General features: G+C 36.4%; 1 protein-coding gene across 13 annotated transcripts in view; it reads right to left on the bottom strand.

The window, feature by feature from the left end:
• ank3b (ankyrin 3b) overlaps positions 1-16,248 on the bottom strand; it is a 134,584-nt gene that overhangs the window by 47,070 nt on the left and 71,266 nt on the right. For 10 of the 13 annotated variants that reach the window (XM_073866694.1, XM_073866695.1, XM_073866701.1 and 7 more), the window contains exons 1-6: positions 5,235-5,330; positions 3,462-3,560; positions 3,239-3,337; positions 633-728; positions 367-439; positions 201-260 (exon numbers count right to left, since the gene is read on the bottom strand). In XM_073866694.1, coding sequence (XP_073722795.1) covers positions 201-260; positions 367-439; positions 633-728; positions 3,239-3,337; positions 3,462-3,560 — 427 coding nt within the window. In that variant the 5' untranslated portion in view covers positions 5,235-5,330. Of the gene's footprint in view, positions 1-200; positions 261-366; positions 440-632; positions 729-3,238; positions 3,338-3,461; positions 3,561-5,234; positions 5,336-5,845; positions 6,042-10,410; positions 10,510-12,370; positions 12,470-16,248 lie in introns of those variants that run through there. The other 3 variants (XM_073866698.1, XM_073866702.1, XM_073866709.1) reach the window with 2 other exon arrangements.

Below are 16,248 nucleotides of genomic sequence, written 5' to 3'. Positions count from 1 at the left end.
CATCTAAAGATTAGCACAGAAAGCTTACAGTAGATTTAATAAAGTGACTGTCCATCAGTAAACACAAAGCCATATCTCACAGAGACAGAAGAGGTTTATAACAACATAAAGACCGAAGAACAAGTGATTAGTTGGAAATCGTTGAAAAAAAAAACAAAGATTGCAAGGCAAGAGAGATAAAAAACACAAAACACAGATACCTTCTTCAACATCTGAAATATAGTCCTCATTGAGCATTTCAGGCACATTGGCTCTACGAACTGTTCGATTTAAATAAAATAAATATTAGAAAGAAAATGTAAATAAAAAATAATTAAATAAAGTGGAGACACCAACAAAACTTTATATTGTGGCACAAATATTTACCTTCATCATCGGACATATCCAGAACTTCATTCATTGTTTCTGGAACATTCATTTTATGTTTCTCGGTCACCGTCTGCAAATAACGATGAAGAACAGATATTTAATCAACATTATTGTGTGTTATGAGACAGTATACAGTACATTAGTGTGTTGTATAGTGTATTATAGTGTGATGTTATATTTTACTGTGACACAATTAACATACTGGTGTACTGCCTTGTAATGCAGAATATATGTGTTTATATATTCAGTAATCTTTCCCTCACCACAGTAGTTTGAATCTCCTCGGTCACGATTTTGAGAGTGTCAACAACAGAGATGTAACCCAGACGTTGGGCGATGGATAATGCTGTATTTCCATTCTGTAGAATAGAAAAAACAATAAATATTTCTGAAATAAAGCAAAGTGAAATCAATTAAAAACCTTAAAGGGGACATATCGCGAAAATCAAACTTTTTCCATGTTTAAGTGCTATAATTGGGTCCACAGTGCTTCTATCAACTTAGAAAACTTAGAAAAGAACAACCAAGTAACTTTGTTTTGGTAAAGCATGTGAAAAAAATCGGTCATTGAATTTTTGCTCCCCTTGTGATGTCAGAAGGGGATAATACTGCCCCTTAATCCAAATATGGCACTGCCATTTAGTGCAGAGATCAGCTCATTTTTGCTCCCACCTACAAAGTGGCAATTTTAACATGCTATAATAAATTATCTATATGGTATTTTGAGCTAGAATTTTACATAACGGTATGTACTCTGGGGACACCAAAGATTTATTTGACGTCTTAAAAAAGCCTTCTGAAATGTCCCCTTTAAATATATAACAATAATAAATAAATAAATAAATAACTGACAACTTTACAGTTCTATGTGCTAAAAGTCAAATTTTGTTGATGTTTATATGTCTGTGTGATGTTTTTAATATGTTTTAGGACAAGCCATGTGCACATTTATCATTCAACACCATTGCCGAGTATTTTCTCCATAATATTGGAGTTTCTTAAAATCGCTGTTTGAAATTACCTGACTTTGTATTGCGAGAGGACGCCTCCTTGTCATTTCTGGCTTATAACAAAAAACTGAATAATGCCTAAAAGCTGCTTTGTGACAATATGTACAGCTAACAAGCCAAAGAACCCAGAAATACGTTTTTATAAGCTGTCGACCCCAAAAAACCAGCGTTTAAAGACACAAAAATTGATACAGGCAACTTTTCATAGTACTTCCACTAGTAGAACTGCGACCACTAGGGGGAAACGTAGTTGGCGATCCACTTTATTCTCCTTACAGGCTGGGTTTTACGGCTCGACAGCTTATAAAAACTAATTTCTGGGTTCTTTGGCTTGTTAGCTGTACATATTGTCACACAGCAGCTTTTAGGCATTATTCTGTTTTTTGTTATAAGCCAGAAATGACAAGGAGGCGGCTTCTCGCAATACAAAGTCAATGGAGACGGTTGGATTGCGTTCCCCCCCGGTGGGCGTCGTTTTCAAGTTTGCATAACTGCGCTCTGTCTCTATAGACTCTGCCATGAACCAATCACAGCACCGCTGCTTTAGCTGTACTTCTGCGACGTGAGCATACAATGCTCACACGTGCAGTGTGCATGAAAACACGTGCTGCACACGCACATTTAGACTCGGATGCATTATGAAATCATCAGTGTCTGGAACTGCCGAATGTAGCATCTGTACATGTATATCTATGGTCTAAGCTAGTGCAAATAAGTGCAGGCTAATTTGCATATGCATAGATCTGTGTATATTAAATGAGGCAAGTGTGTAGAGCTACATTCAAGAACAAAGAAATTATCATCACAGGAAAAACTTTTACATATGTTGATTTGATGCTCAAAGATGTGTTTTAAAATAAAAGAACCAATCATCAATCGATAAAGACTGATGATTCTCTGGGGGAGGGGCTCTATAAATAGTCATGTGATGCGCTTATCAACCTAGAGGCTGTTTACACCTAGTTAAACAGAAATGCATTAAGATGCATTTCGGTCGATTGGATCACAAGTGGATGACGCTAAACACAGGTGTAAACAGGGTGTGAAACATTTTGAGCTCGTCCACTTTCGACCACATTCAGTGGTAGTCAAAACACCAGGGGTAAACGTGAATGTATCTTTCTAGTCCACTTGTGATCCAATCGACCAAAACGCATGCCAGGTAGAAACAGGGCACTAGTTGTATGCGCAGTAGTTATAATAACCTCAATAAAAGGTGTTTATAGTGCAATTTAAGCTTAAAGGTGCAGTGTGTAAATTTTAGCGGCATCTAGTGGTGAGGTTGCAAATTGCAACCAAGGGCTCAGTCCACTGCTCACCTCTTGCTTTTGAAACACATAGATAAGCTACGTCATCGCCAAAGACAACTTAGTAAAAAAGTTTTTCCGTTAAGAGCTTCTGTAAAAACGTGGCGGCACAAAATGGCGACTTCCACTTAAAGGGGACCCTCGGTGTATGTAGATAAAAATGTCTAATTTTAAGGTAATAAGCACATAATGGTTCATTATGAAAGGTCTTTATACACCCCTGATAATATAGTTTTGTATATTATTTAGCATTTCTGTCAAGAGATCCTTCTAAAAATTACGCACTGCACCTTTAAGAAACAAAAGTTGTGGTACAGTATATGTCAGGTTTAATTGTTGGTCAGAAATATGTTGTTTAACTGTGATTTTAGAGATATCTCTCTATCCTCATTCAAGGAGATAGGACTTCAGTCTTGCATGACTGAAATAATCGCCCGGAGGCGTTGCAAAGATGACCGCCTATTGGCACGACTCTCCTAAAAGGACTTTGGTATTATTCTATGTAACACAGGTGCAGTATTACAAATCTGAGATGATGTGACACATACTTACCACAGTTAACTCATTAGGTGAAGCTCCATGTTTTAGCAGAAGATTAATAATGTGTGTGTGACCCTGCTGAGCAGCCTGGTGAAGAGGTGTGTATCCATTCTGTAAGTGAGAGAAATTCAAACTTTATTTACATCACCAGTAATTAGAAAGGAGTCAGAAACTACATACAGACAGTGAGGGACATCTTACAAAAACTTCTGAAGAAATCGAGCATATACTGTACCCTTGTTTTGGCATTGACTTTGGCCTGGTTCTTCAACAGGAAGTGTACCATCTTCACGTTACCATAGTGACAGGCCACATGTAGTGGAGTGTATCCCATCTGAACCAAAATGCACACACATACACACATTAAGCATCAGATGGACAGCGCATGTTCAAGCTCATTTATTTTTTATACACACCATGCTCTTACATTTCTAAACACACACACACACACACACAGTGTGTTTTCTAATCTTGTGTTAACATCAGCTTGTTCTAGGTTTCGAGATTTCACTTTTGTTGAAATGTTTAATGGGGTAACCAATGCTGAACCGACTCAAGTCATGGACTGTCACTTCAGTACATGTATATTTGTTGTCATTCTATTAACTATTGCTCATTTTATTTGATGTCTAATGCAAAAGCAGATCATTCAGATGTTTCTACACATGAATATTTCATTGGGCAAGCATTGAGAAGTTGTTTTGATTGGTTATCTTTGACTCATTACCTTGCTGTTATATTCAAATACCACATTCTCATTTCAGAGAGCATTTACAGGAACAAAGTTTTGATCAATATTTGTCTTTTTTTACTACGAGAGAGATATTTTAAAATGTTCTCGATAGCTCATTGTACTGAATTGATCTGTGTGTTGCTATCTCTCGCTCTCTGTGAGTCTCACTGTATGACCTTGAGACGGGTCGATCGATGTTTACACATGAGAGGCCAGTGAGGGGACTGACCAGACACAGTTTTAAAACTGCTTTTTAAAAAGCATAATTAAAATGTAATGTTTTTATTAATTTAATTGCATATTCATATAATATAATGGCAACAATTTGTCTTTTATTATTTAATTTAATTTAATTTAATTTAATTTAATTTAATTTAATTTAATTTAATTTAATTTAATTTAATTTAATTTAATTTAATTTAATTTAATTTAACAGTCAAATTACATTACATTTTAATATAGTCATAATCAAACAGTCATAATAATAGTTACTATTTTATTGTTACAGATTCCTTTACATAGATTACTTTCTTATTTTTCAAACTTTTTACATTTTTTAACATTTTTCATAATCTTACAAAAGCTTTCATGAGCCAACTGATCCATAAAAATTGGTCTTATGTGTTTTATGTGTGTATTCTATTAATCTTCACATACTGTATATATAGACGGTTTCATCGGACGCACGTGATACACGTCTGTATCCAAACCTTACTACCGGTTTCGTTTTTTAATGGTCTGACTAGTTGCTAAACTAATCTCTTGAACAAATGCCTCGTCGAAAAAAACAAATGTTTTGGTTTCCTAGGTAATCTATGTGTTGTTTTTTTGCTTGTTATATAAATAAACTACGTTTAAAGAACTTTGTTGTTATTTATTCTTAGCGGAGTTTACCAGAAGTTACGTGCGGGACGCGACAGCTGCTTGTTTATGTTGTTACTGCTGAAACCGTCTATAGCACTATAAAAATTCAAAGGATTCAGAGTAATAAATATCCAAAGTTTTGATATATTTTTTCTGTGTTCACATCAGATTGTATGTAGGAGAGTCATTGAGTCATTCTCATCATTGACGTTAACAGTATTTATGAATGACCTGAGCCCGGGATTAAGCAGATTTTAAGTATTTGATGAACGTATAATATGCGCCAAGAACATCTGATTAATTTCTTGTTTCTGTCATAAAATTTAAATTCCAACTTGAATTGAAAGGGGAACAATCTCGGATTTTGCCCAACCGGTCATGTGCTGAATAGAAAATGTTCAGTTCTTGTACCTTGGTTTCTGGGTCGACCGTGGCTCCGTGATTAACCAGCACCTCTGACACATTGACTTTGTCCTCTTGGGCGGCTAAATGCAGTGGCGTCAGTCCACTCTGTCAGAGACATTCATTCATTGATCATAAACACATGTGACATCATCAATCAATGTCATCTAATCTGCCGGTAAAACTTTAAGATGAGGTCACACTCTCACTAAAACAGATTATACTGGCCATCTATTCACATTCACGTGATGACCCTAAACTCATCAATGTTTATTATGTATTTTACAGAAACTCCGCAGACATCCACTGTTGAAGCTTTATGGACCAGAACATGGATGCTGAAGATCACGTTTACCCTCAAAAGTATCTGAATGTATTCCAACAATAACAATTAGTTTGCAAAGTCATCCCTATTTGTGATTATTTCCATTATTACATTGGCGATTAACAGTAATACATTACTACATTAACTATTTGGTGAGATTTTAAGCACTTGGTATTATTTAAAACAACAGCCCAAGTCTAAACAGCTGCTTCTCAGTAGCAAAGTTATGAAACTTTATAACAGCGCTGAAGATATTCTGTGTCAAATGTTAATCATAATAATTAAGTTTCACTCTTGTTTCCTAAATTAACATCTGCTTCCCGAGCGAGCAGGAGGGTGACCATATCGACGTTGCCCTCCTGAGCTGCCAGGTGCAGAGGACTGATGCCCTGACGTGTTGTTGCGTTGGTATCTGCTCCATACTCCAGCAGTGTGGTCGCTATCTCCATCTGGTTCTTCTTGGCAGCTATGTGAAGTGGAGTGTAACCATTCTAACAAAACAAAACAAGTAAATGAGAACAAAATGCATCTATATAAATTTACTGTATATAACACAGCACACGAGATTGTGCTGAATGGATGATCTTCTATGAACAAAACTATGTGAAAAATATATAAAACAGGGTGGAGATTACTATAGATCAAAATTGGAGTCTTTATGGCCTGTCCTTCACAGCATTGTGAGATGTCACATAAAACTTTAGATTTATGACTTTTCCAAAACAGAAACCTGTTGACAACAGCACGCTGTTTCTAGCCTCATGAGAATGATGGATGAATGGAGACAAAAGCAGTTAGGGAAACTAGGAAACCTTTTTTAGGATGTAGTAAATAAGTGATGTTGCTGAGGGCAGACAGCTCGCGTCCAAACCACACGGCCGTCATTGACCTCTACATGACAGATCTGTTTGTTATTCATCGTGTGTGAACAAAGACAGGATCAGGGTCGCTGTATTTGTTTAGCATTTACATTCAGACCTTTCAGGGCGGACAAAACGGCACAAATATTTTTAAAGTGCAAACACAGGGCTCTCTATTCAATGTCAAACAAAAAGCTGGCTAAAAAACAGATGAGAGATTCAATCAATAATGGACTTTTTGAATCGGCAAAATCAGAGGATAACAGCACTGATTCCAGATCTTCAACTCTCTGTCCCAAAATATTGTGATCTGATGGAAAGGATGTGACACCTTAAAGGAATAGTCTACTCATTTTCAATATTAAAATATGTTATTACCTTAACTAAGAAGAGTTGATACATCCCTCTATCATCTGTGTGCGTGCACGTAAGCGCTGGGGCACGCTGCGACACTTAGATAGCATTTAGCTTAGCCCCATTCATTCAATGGTACCACTTAGAGATAAAGTTAGAAGTGACCAAACACATCAACGTTTTTCCTATTTAAGACGAGTAGTTATACGAGCAAGTTTGGTGGTACAAAATAAAACGTAGCGCTTTTCTAAGCGGATTAAAAAGAGGAACTATATTTTATGGCGTAATAGCACTTATGGGAGTACTTCGACTCGGCGCAGTAACACCCTCCCTCTCCCATTATGAGAGGGAGAAGGGGAGCGGACTTTTCAGGCGAGTTGAAGTACTCCCAAAAGTGCTATTACGCCATACAATATAGTTCCTCTTTTAAATCCGCTTAAAAAAGCGTTACGTTTTATTTTGTACCACCAAACTTGCTCGTATAACTACTCGTCTTAAACAGGAAAAACGTTGATGTGTCTGGTCACTTCCAACCTCATCTCTAAATGGCACCACTGAATGAATGGGGCCAAGCCAAATGCCATCGAAGTGTCGCAGCGCGCCCCAGCGCCCACGTGCACGCACACAGACGACAGAGGGATGCATCAACTCTTCCCAGCTAAGGTAATAACATAGTCCAATATTGAAAATGAGTAGACTATTCCTTTAAAACATTACTAAAACATTACTATGCTGACAACTTGTCTTTTTAAAAGTACACTTTGAAGTACCATTGCAGGTACCCTACACTGAAAAGGAAGTCCCAGGATTATAGGATATATAATGTTAAAGTCAGTAATCACATAAATATATAACTGTGGATAAAGTAGTAGAAGATTGGGTAACACTTTACTTAAAGGGGTGTTCATAAGACTGACATGACACCTTTATTATCATGACATGACATGTGTCATGAACATGAAGGAGATTTTATGCACATTTATGACAACTGTTATTAAGTCTCATTCGTTTAATTATGTCATTTTTAATGCAAAGATGATATTGTTTGTGATGTCTTTGTTATGACAACTTGACATTAACCAATACGTCATAGCTTGTCATTAAAACTTGACATAACAAAGACAACGTAACTGACCACTTTTTACCAATGATACAAATTTTAAAATGTCATTAAGTGTTAATACTCTGTCAAATCGTTTTATAACAGCGTCATGGATATTTTTCTTGACCTCAACTACAGTAATACAATTATAATTTATCATTAAAATGTCATTAAGTGTTAATACTCTGTCATATAGTTTTATAACAGCGTCATGAATATTTTTCTTGACCTCAACTACAGTGGTACAAATATAATTTATCATTAAAATGTCATTAAGTGTTAATACTCTGTCATATAGTTTTACAACAGCATCATGAATATTTTTCTTGACCTCAACTTCAGTGATACAAATAAAATTTTATTAAAATGTCATTAACTGTTAATACTCTGTCATATAGTTTTACAACAGCATCATGAATATTTTTCTTGACCTCAACTTCAGTGATACAAATAAAATTTTATTAAAATGTCATTAACTGTTAATACTCTGTCATATAGTTTTACAACAGCGTCATGAATATTTTTCTTGACCTCAACTACAGCTGGTACAAATATAATTTTATTAAAATGTCATTAAGTGTTAATACTCTGTCAAATAGTTTTACAACATCATCATAATTATTCTTCAGTTCAGAATGTTTTTTTTTTGTTTCCTCCAGGTGTAAAATCCAATAATAATAATTAAAATTGAAAAATATATTTTATTGCATTATCGCATAAAGTTAACTCTTTCCTCGTCAGCGTTTTTAAAAAGGTTTCCAGCCAGCGCCAGCATTTTTCATGATTTTCACAAAAGTTTAATGCCTTCCAGAAAATGTTCATCTTTAAATATATAATATATACCTAATATATACTAATATATACCTTCATTAGTTCTCTTTTTATCACCTCTCAAATATGGGTAGGTTTCTTCAAAAACACCAAATTTTGAGCAAAAAGCTGAGATAATTCCATTTTTGCGAAGGATTTTGATGCAGAGCGATCTTTAAAACATACACAGAGTTCTTTCTCTTTCATGTGAGGCGCTACTTCCGGGTTGTATAAGTTGCGGTGGATAATAGAGGTATTGCGGAAAGCCGAAAATTCTCGTCATTGGCAGGGAAGTGTTTTTTCTTAATTGACGGGTAATCTCGTCAATGGCGGGGAAAGAGTTAAGTATAATCTTTTGACGTGTTTGTTGCACTTTAAGGTATTTAAATTTATTTGACATAGTTTTAACACTTATTGACATTTTAATTACAAGTTCAATTTGTACCACTGCAGTTAAGGTCAAGAAAAATATTTATGATGCTGTTATAAAACTATTTGACAGTATTAACAATTAATGCCATGTAAATGACAGTTTAATGTAATGTTAACCCATAAAGCTAGGTAGTTTCTTAAGTTTGATAATCTGTCATGTTTATGACAGATTTATGACAAGTTATGATGTATTCGTTTATGTCAAGTTATCATAACAAAGACATCTCAAACAATGTCATATTTGCATTAAAAATTACATAATTGAACAAATGACACTTATTGACAGTTGTAATAAATGTGCATAAAATCTCATTCATGTTCATGGCACGTGTCATGTTATGATTATAAAGGTGTCATGTCAGTCCTATGAACACCCCTTCAAGTGAAGTGTTACCAAAGATTGATTATTTACTTAAAAAGTGTTTGTGTGAGTGATTGTGGGTATTTTTATACTTGCACTATTTTGCTATTAGTAACAAGCTAACATGAAACTTTACAGAGCTACATGTTTTTATTCCAGCTGATAAAGGCTAAAGAAACGTTCTGCTGTCGCTCAAGCTTTTTGATATAAACCTTGTTTTCATTATAAATAATGCTATATAAAACTTGTCACTGAAGCATGTTTTGAATTTGCAGTCATTTCCTTTCAAGATAATAACTCGGATCTCAGATCAGAGAGAAATAGAGTGAAAAACCCCAGACCACCATGCGGACAGAAACAGGATCACCCAAATTCACTCAATATTACTCTTCCCCCTCAGCTGTAGATCGCAAATCTTATTTGCACTTCTGAGCTTGCTGTATTAAATTGAGTTTGAAGTCTAATTTGACAGGACTTGATATTTAAATATACTGAGAGGAGAAATTATCAGTGAAAATGGGTCAGCAATGACATCAGTGTTCAGGAACCTCACTCATCCAGAGTGATAAAAATGTGTACAAGCTCTGTGTAACTTTATAAAGGTCAGGAGTGAGAATTAAAATGACAAAACTGAGCAAGAATATGAGGTGTATAAGCACGTGTGCAGGCCTTTGGTCTAGATCAGGGGTCTCCTTTTTGGAAGCAAGACAAAATATTACAATAAATAAATATTAAAATTGAGGCTATTAATAGAATGTGCTTTGACGGGCAACTCAAAGACTCTGTGCGGCAACCTGGTGCCCGCTGGCATCATGTTGGAGACCATTGGTCTAGAACATCTAGTACAGTGTGTGTGAGAGAGATTATGTGTGTGTGTGTGTGTGTGTGTGTCTGTAAGAGATGTGTGTGTCATCAGATATGTAATATGTGTTTCCTGATACCTTTGCAGCTGCGTGTGGAGACGCTCCCTGGTCCAGAAGCAGAAGAGCCACTTTCTGATTATCATAGTGTGCAGCAACATGCAGTGGTGTTAGTCCACTCTAAAACACATACACATACACACAGAGTCGAAGGTTGGGTGTGTTAAACAGGTGACATAATAAATCAGTCAGTTTTAAAGGAATACTTCTGGAACATTGGGACAGGCTAAATTTAGCAGCCATACACAGTATTAGTGTCCATGAAGTCTATGTTTACAACTGGTGACTATATAAACTGGTTTGTAACTATGAACATGTGTGCACACATGTCAATGAGACATCTAGTTCATACAGTATGTGATTTTTCATGTAAAAGATCTCAAACTTTCTTTGTTGGTTGATTTTAGAGGGACACTCCACTTTTTTTGAAAATATGCTCATTTTCCAGCTACCGTAGAGTTAAACATTTGATTTTTACCGTTTTGGAATCCATTCAACTGATCTCTGGGTCTGGCGCTAGCACTTTTAGCATAGCTTAGCATAATCCATTGACTCTGATTAGACCATTAGCATAGCACTCAAAAATAACCAAAGAGTTTTGATATTTTTCCTATTTAAAACTTGACTCTTCTGTAGTTACATCGTGTACTAAGACCGACGGAAAATTAAAAGTTGCGATTTTCTAGGGCAACAGTATATGGCTAGGAACTATACTCTCATTCTGGCCTAATAATCAAGGACTTTGCTACCGTACCATGGCTGCAGCAGGGGCAATGATATTACGCAGCACCTGAAAATAGTCCCCTGCTATTGAAAGTTACCAAAGGGACTATTTTCTGGATTAATTTTAGTCAATATTAGAGTCTGAGTAAAGTAAATTCAGAGAACTGTTTGTAAACACATTATAAATGTTAGAGATGTATTGCTAAAACACATTACAAAGATGTTTTAGTAGTACTGAACTGTGGCATTACACCCTTGTGGAGTTTTTCTCCATTTCTGAGTTAAGGATTATTTGGGCGGAGCTAAAATCATTACTCGATGAGACATTGGGTCATCCAACGTGCATGGCCCTGCCCCAACACAATCGCGAACGTCCATTCCAAGCGTGCCGCACAAGCTCTGAAAAGTGAAGCCAAAACGTCTTGATCGACCCCCAGTGACTGGTCCTAGTATAGGTAATAAACCCCGCCTCCCCCATGTTATTCAATGGGACTTGAGACCAACTAAACAATTTAATTACACTTTAAATATCTTTTTCCGAAGCTGGTTTCTGTAATTCACTGTAGTTTTAATCACGCTGATGTAAATTCAAAGGTTTGTTTTTAAAATAAGTTTGTTTTTAGTTAGTTATCTATAAAAACGGTGGTGTGACGTCATAATTGGCATGATTGGCAGGACACTGGCGGCTTCACCAATGGAAGAAAGAACGGGCGTCGTCCATCTTTTTTTACAGTCTATAGTCCATTCAGGTTGTAGCGATATTTAAAAGTTAAGAGAGACAGCAGCTTTCCCACAAGTGGGCGTGGTTTTCATACAACGACACGCCCCCAGCATTTGAAAGAAGAGAATCCTGCTTATTTTTCCAAAATTATTTTATTTACTTGGTGTTTTTTTCATCAATCAAATTTGTCTGGGTGATTAATATCACATTTTTCTATGGTGTGATAATTTGAGAACACATTTAATATCAGACTTTACACAGACTTCAAGGTTATATTTACAGAATGTTCTTTACATTTTATGCACACACAAAAAAATACTTTAGCTGTGTTTTATTACTGGCTGGGTTGCATATCATATTAATGTATCTCATAAAAAAAACACATGACTAAAATTAAAGTGATTTTTGTCACATATGGTGTATGGTAAACTAATGCATCTATTAAATGACTTCTTTATCATGTATGTTGTAATAATGAACGTTGTGTCTCCTACTGCAGATACAGTAACATTTTACAGGTGCTACCAGCGTTTTTACCTTTCCAGCGGCGTCAGGTGGTGCTCTCTTCTGCAGCAGCAGGTTGGCCACTTCGATCTTTCCATATTTGGCTGCGACATGTAGAGGTGTAAATCCCTTCTGCAAAAGACAAACAAATGAAAAAATGAAGTTGCATCCAGTGAAAGTGAAATATAACCAGTCAGTCAGTTTAGGGTGGGGTTAAAAAATTGCAACAGAACGACAGAAATTGGGCAAAAACTTTGAAATGTCCTTCAGTGAACTCTAACTGTACAACCGTAGAAAGGAAACTTATGTAAGCTGTCATCAGCTTTTACACAAGACACAAAGACAACGTTTGTCACATGCAATCAGTTATTTACTGTAATGTGTAATAATCTCTATTTCAGGATATGTGAAAGGTTTCAGTTTAGTAGGACAGTGCTTATTGATTCAGCTTTTGTATCAGATAAGTATTGTGGAAAACCATGAATACATTTTCCTTCTTTAGCACATTCCTGTTCTGTAACACTACAGGTTTCAATGTCCAATCACACGATGATCATCATCAACTGATCATAATGTATCAGTGTAGTGTTGCGTACACACCAAACGTGAACCATCGTGTTCCTCTTTCTAGACTACTTGTGGAATTTAACTTCGTGTCATGCTAATTTTTGGCTCAAGTTGAATATTTTCAACTTGCGCGAAGACGCGTTTGAATTGTGCCGCCTAATTTGTGTCATTCGTATCCCACTGCACAAGTTCGCATCTATTTGCATCTTTGCATTGTACACTCACCTAAAGGATTATTAGGAACACTTGTTCAATTTCTCATTACTGCAATTATCTAATCAACCAATCACATGGCAGTTGCTTCAATGCATTTAGGGGGGTGGTCCTGGTCAGGACAATCTCCTGAACTTCAAACTGAATGTCAGAATGGGAAAGAAAGGTGATTTAAGCAATTTTGAGCGTGGCATGGTTGTTGGTGGCAGACACAATCTGCTCAGTTACTGGGATTTTCACGCACAATCATTTTTAGGGTTTACAAAGAATGGTGTTAAAAGGGAAAAACATCCAGTTTCTGGCAGTCCTGTGGCCGAAAATGGCTTGTTGATGCTAGAGGTCAGAGGAGAATGGGCCGACTGATTCAAGCTGATAGAAGAGCTACTTTGACTGACATAACCACTCGTTACAACAGAGGTATGCAGCAAAGCATTTGTGAAGCCACAACACGCACAACCTTGAGGCGGATGGGCTACAACATCAGTAGACCCCACCGGGTACCACTCATCTCCACTACAAATAGGAAAAAGAGGCTACAATTTGCACGAGTTCACCAAAATTGGACACTTGAAGACTTGAAAAAAGTTGCGTGGTCTGATGAGTCTCGATTTCTTTTGAGACATTCAGATGGTAGAGTCAGAATTTGGCATAAACTGAATGAGAACATGGATTCATCATGCCTTGTTACCACTGTGCAGGCTGGTGGTGGTGGTGTAAAGGTGTGGGGGATGTTTTTTTTGGCACATTTTAGGCCCCTTAGTGCCAATTGGGCATCGTTTAAATGCCACGGCCTACCTGAGCATTGTTTCTGACCATGGCCATCTCTTTATGACCACCATGTACTCATCATCTGATGGCTACTTCCAGCAGGATAATGTACCATGTCACAAAGCTTGAATCATTTCAAATTGGTTTCTTGAACATGACAATGAGTTCACTGTACTAAAAGATCTTAACCCAATAGAGCATCTTTGGGATGTGGTGGAACGGGAGCTTCGTGCCCTGGATGTGCATCCCACAAATCTCCATCGACTGCAAGATGCTATCCTATCAATATGGGCCAACATTTCTAAAGAATGCTTTCAGCACCTTGTTGAATCAATGCCATGTAGAATTAAAGCAGTTCTGAAGGTGAAAGGGGGTCAAACACAGTATTAGTATAGTGTTCCTAATAATCCTTTAGGTGAGTGTATGTAATCTACAGTACTCGCACAAATGGTTGAATTCACATTTGGTGTGTATACAGCATAACCGTTTGGTTTCTGACAGATATTTTGTTATCAGGAATTTGGTAGTAGAAAATAACAGATATTACTTGTGACATGTTGCATCACTTTTGCAACTTGTAAAAATGAGGAGCTGTCATGTTACAATGTTGCATATAAAATAAATTTTCACATGGGTAACCTTAACCTTGGTTTTGTTGTAAATTGTATCAAATTGAAACCGTGTGCATAAAGTGATCTGTCGTATCTGATAATAAATGTAATAAATCTTTTGCGTTAGGATCTCAGTGATGTAACAGTTCACTTTATCATCAGACCACCACTTACACGCTCAACTGATCCAGAATTACATTTATTTCTTGATTCATTCAGTTTCATGAGTTTGTTTGCTTCATTAAACTAAACAGATGTAAGACAGTGGAAGAAGCCAAACAGCACACAGTATACAATGAGGAACATCAAACAATTTAACTTGAACCACAGACAACAGCGAGTGCAGCCATACAATCTGTGTAACTCTGCATGCGATTTGCACAACTCTGACCGAACTCTCTGCTCCTCATCAGGCGCTTCTCGGGTGCTGTGAGCAAATCACTCCCCACAAGTAGCAGTATTAATAATAATAAATAATAATACATTTTATTTATAATGCACTTTACATCACAGATCTCAAAGTGCTACAGGATAAAAACAATAAAAATGAGAATAAACAGTTAGGAAAATGTTCGCGTTATTTTGTCACTTATTGGGAGCAGTATGCTAGCTGAAGCCATTCACTTCCAGTCTTTGTGCTAAGCTAAGCTAGCGGGGGCTGCGTCAGACAGAGTTACAGCATGCACAGAGATGAGAAAGGTATGTATGGACTTATCTAACTCTGGGGGATACGGTGAATAAGCTAAACTCCCAAAATCTGGGTGTGTTCCTTTAAGCGTTTAAGAAAAACGTAAACTTATTTTTAGATTTTTTTTTACCCCATTGGCAGATATTTTTGCTTGTTTTAAGCACAGATTCACTTAAATTTTATATTTTTTTGTCTAAAAACTAAACTTATTTTCTTGGGTCATTTTGCTCATCAAGAAAATACATCCTGAATTGTTAGATATTTGTACTGAAAACAAGACAAAAATACTAAGTAAGAAAGTCAATTTTTGCAGTGTAGTTTAGCTCTGTGTGTATGTAAACAGACCTTATATGTTCGAGCCTGTATCAGATAAAGATACAGATTTTGAGGCATAATCAATTATACTGAGATTGTTAATGGACATTTCTGAGTGGTAAGTTTGTTTTTTCAGTATGAACCTGCAAAACGTAACAGTAACGTCAATAGTAGAACTTTAGCCTAAACGCTAGCATATAGCATTAACTAGCATAGCGCTATCTTAGCAGTCACAACTTTGTTTTTATCATTGTAACACATTGTAAATAATTCAATGTGTAAATTAATGTTGGGGGTGTTCATCTCGACTGTAACGTCACAGTCGGTGTTACGTTGGGATTGGTCTGTTTTCCAGCTGTCTTTTGCATGCACAAGGTTTACATAAAATGAGGAAACAATCGTGTTTGAAGCTCATGATATGTCATTACCATGCACAGAACTCTATGCCTAGATAAATTCAGTTTACATTCTACGCCACCAATTAAAACCATCACAGATATTCTTATGGATTTAATGGTTATAATGGGAATTATATTGTAGTACCGTATAATGGTCTCTCTACTGGTAATGTGTTGGATTTTATCAGTGTGGAGGATGGGAACAACATTAAATCCTACTGGAATCTAACCCAAAACACACTACACAGAGGAATGTTTGAATGATAGACTGTAAAAAAAGATGGACGACGCCTGTTCGCTCTCTTCCATTGGTGAAAAGTAGGGGTGTGACGAGACACTTAATCCATGAGA

Source organism: Misgurnus anguillicaudatus, chromosome 4 (genome assembly GCF_027580225.2).
Source record: "Misgurnus anguillicaudatus chromosome 4, ASM2758022v2, whole genome shotgun sequence".
Classification (NCBI taxonomy): domain Eukaryota; kingdom Metazoa; phylum Chordata; class Actinopteri; order Cypriniformes; family Cobitidae; genus Misgurnus; species Misgurnus anguillicaudatus.
This window is presented reverse-complemented; position numbering and strand designations above follow the sequence as displayed.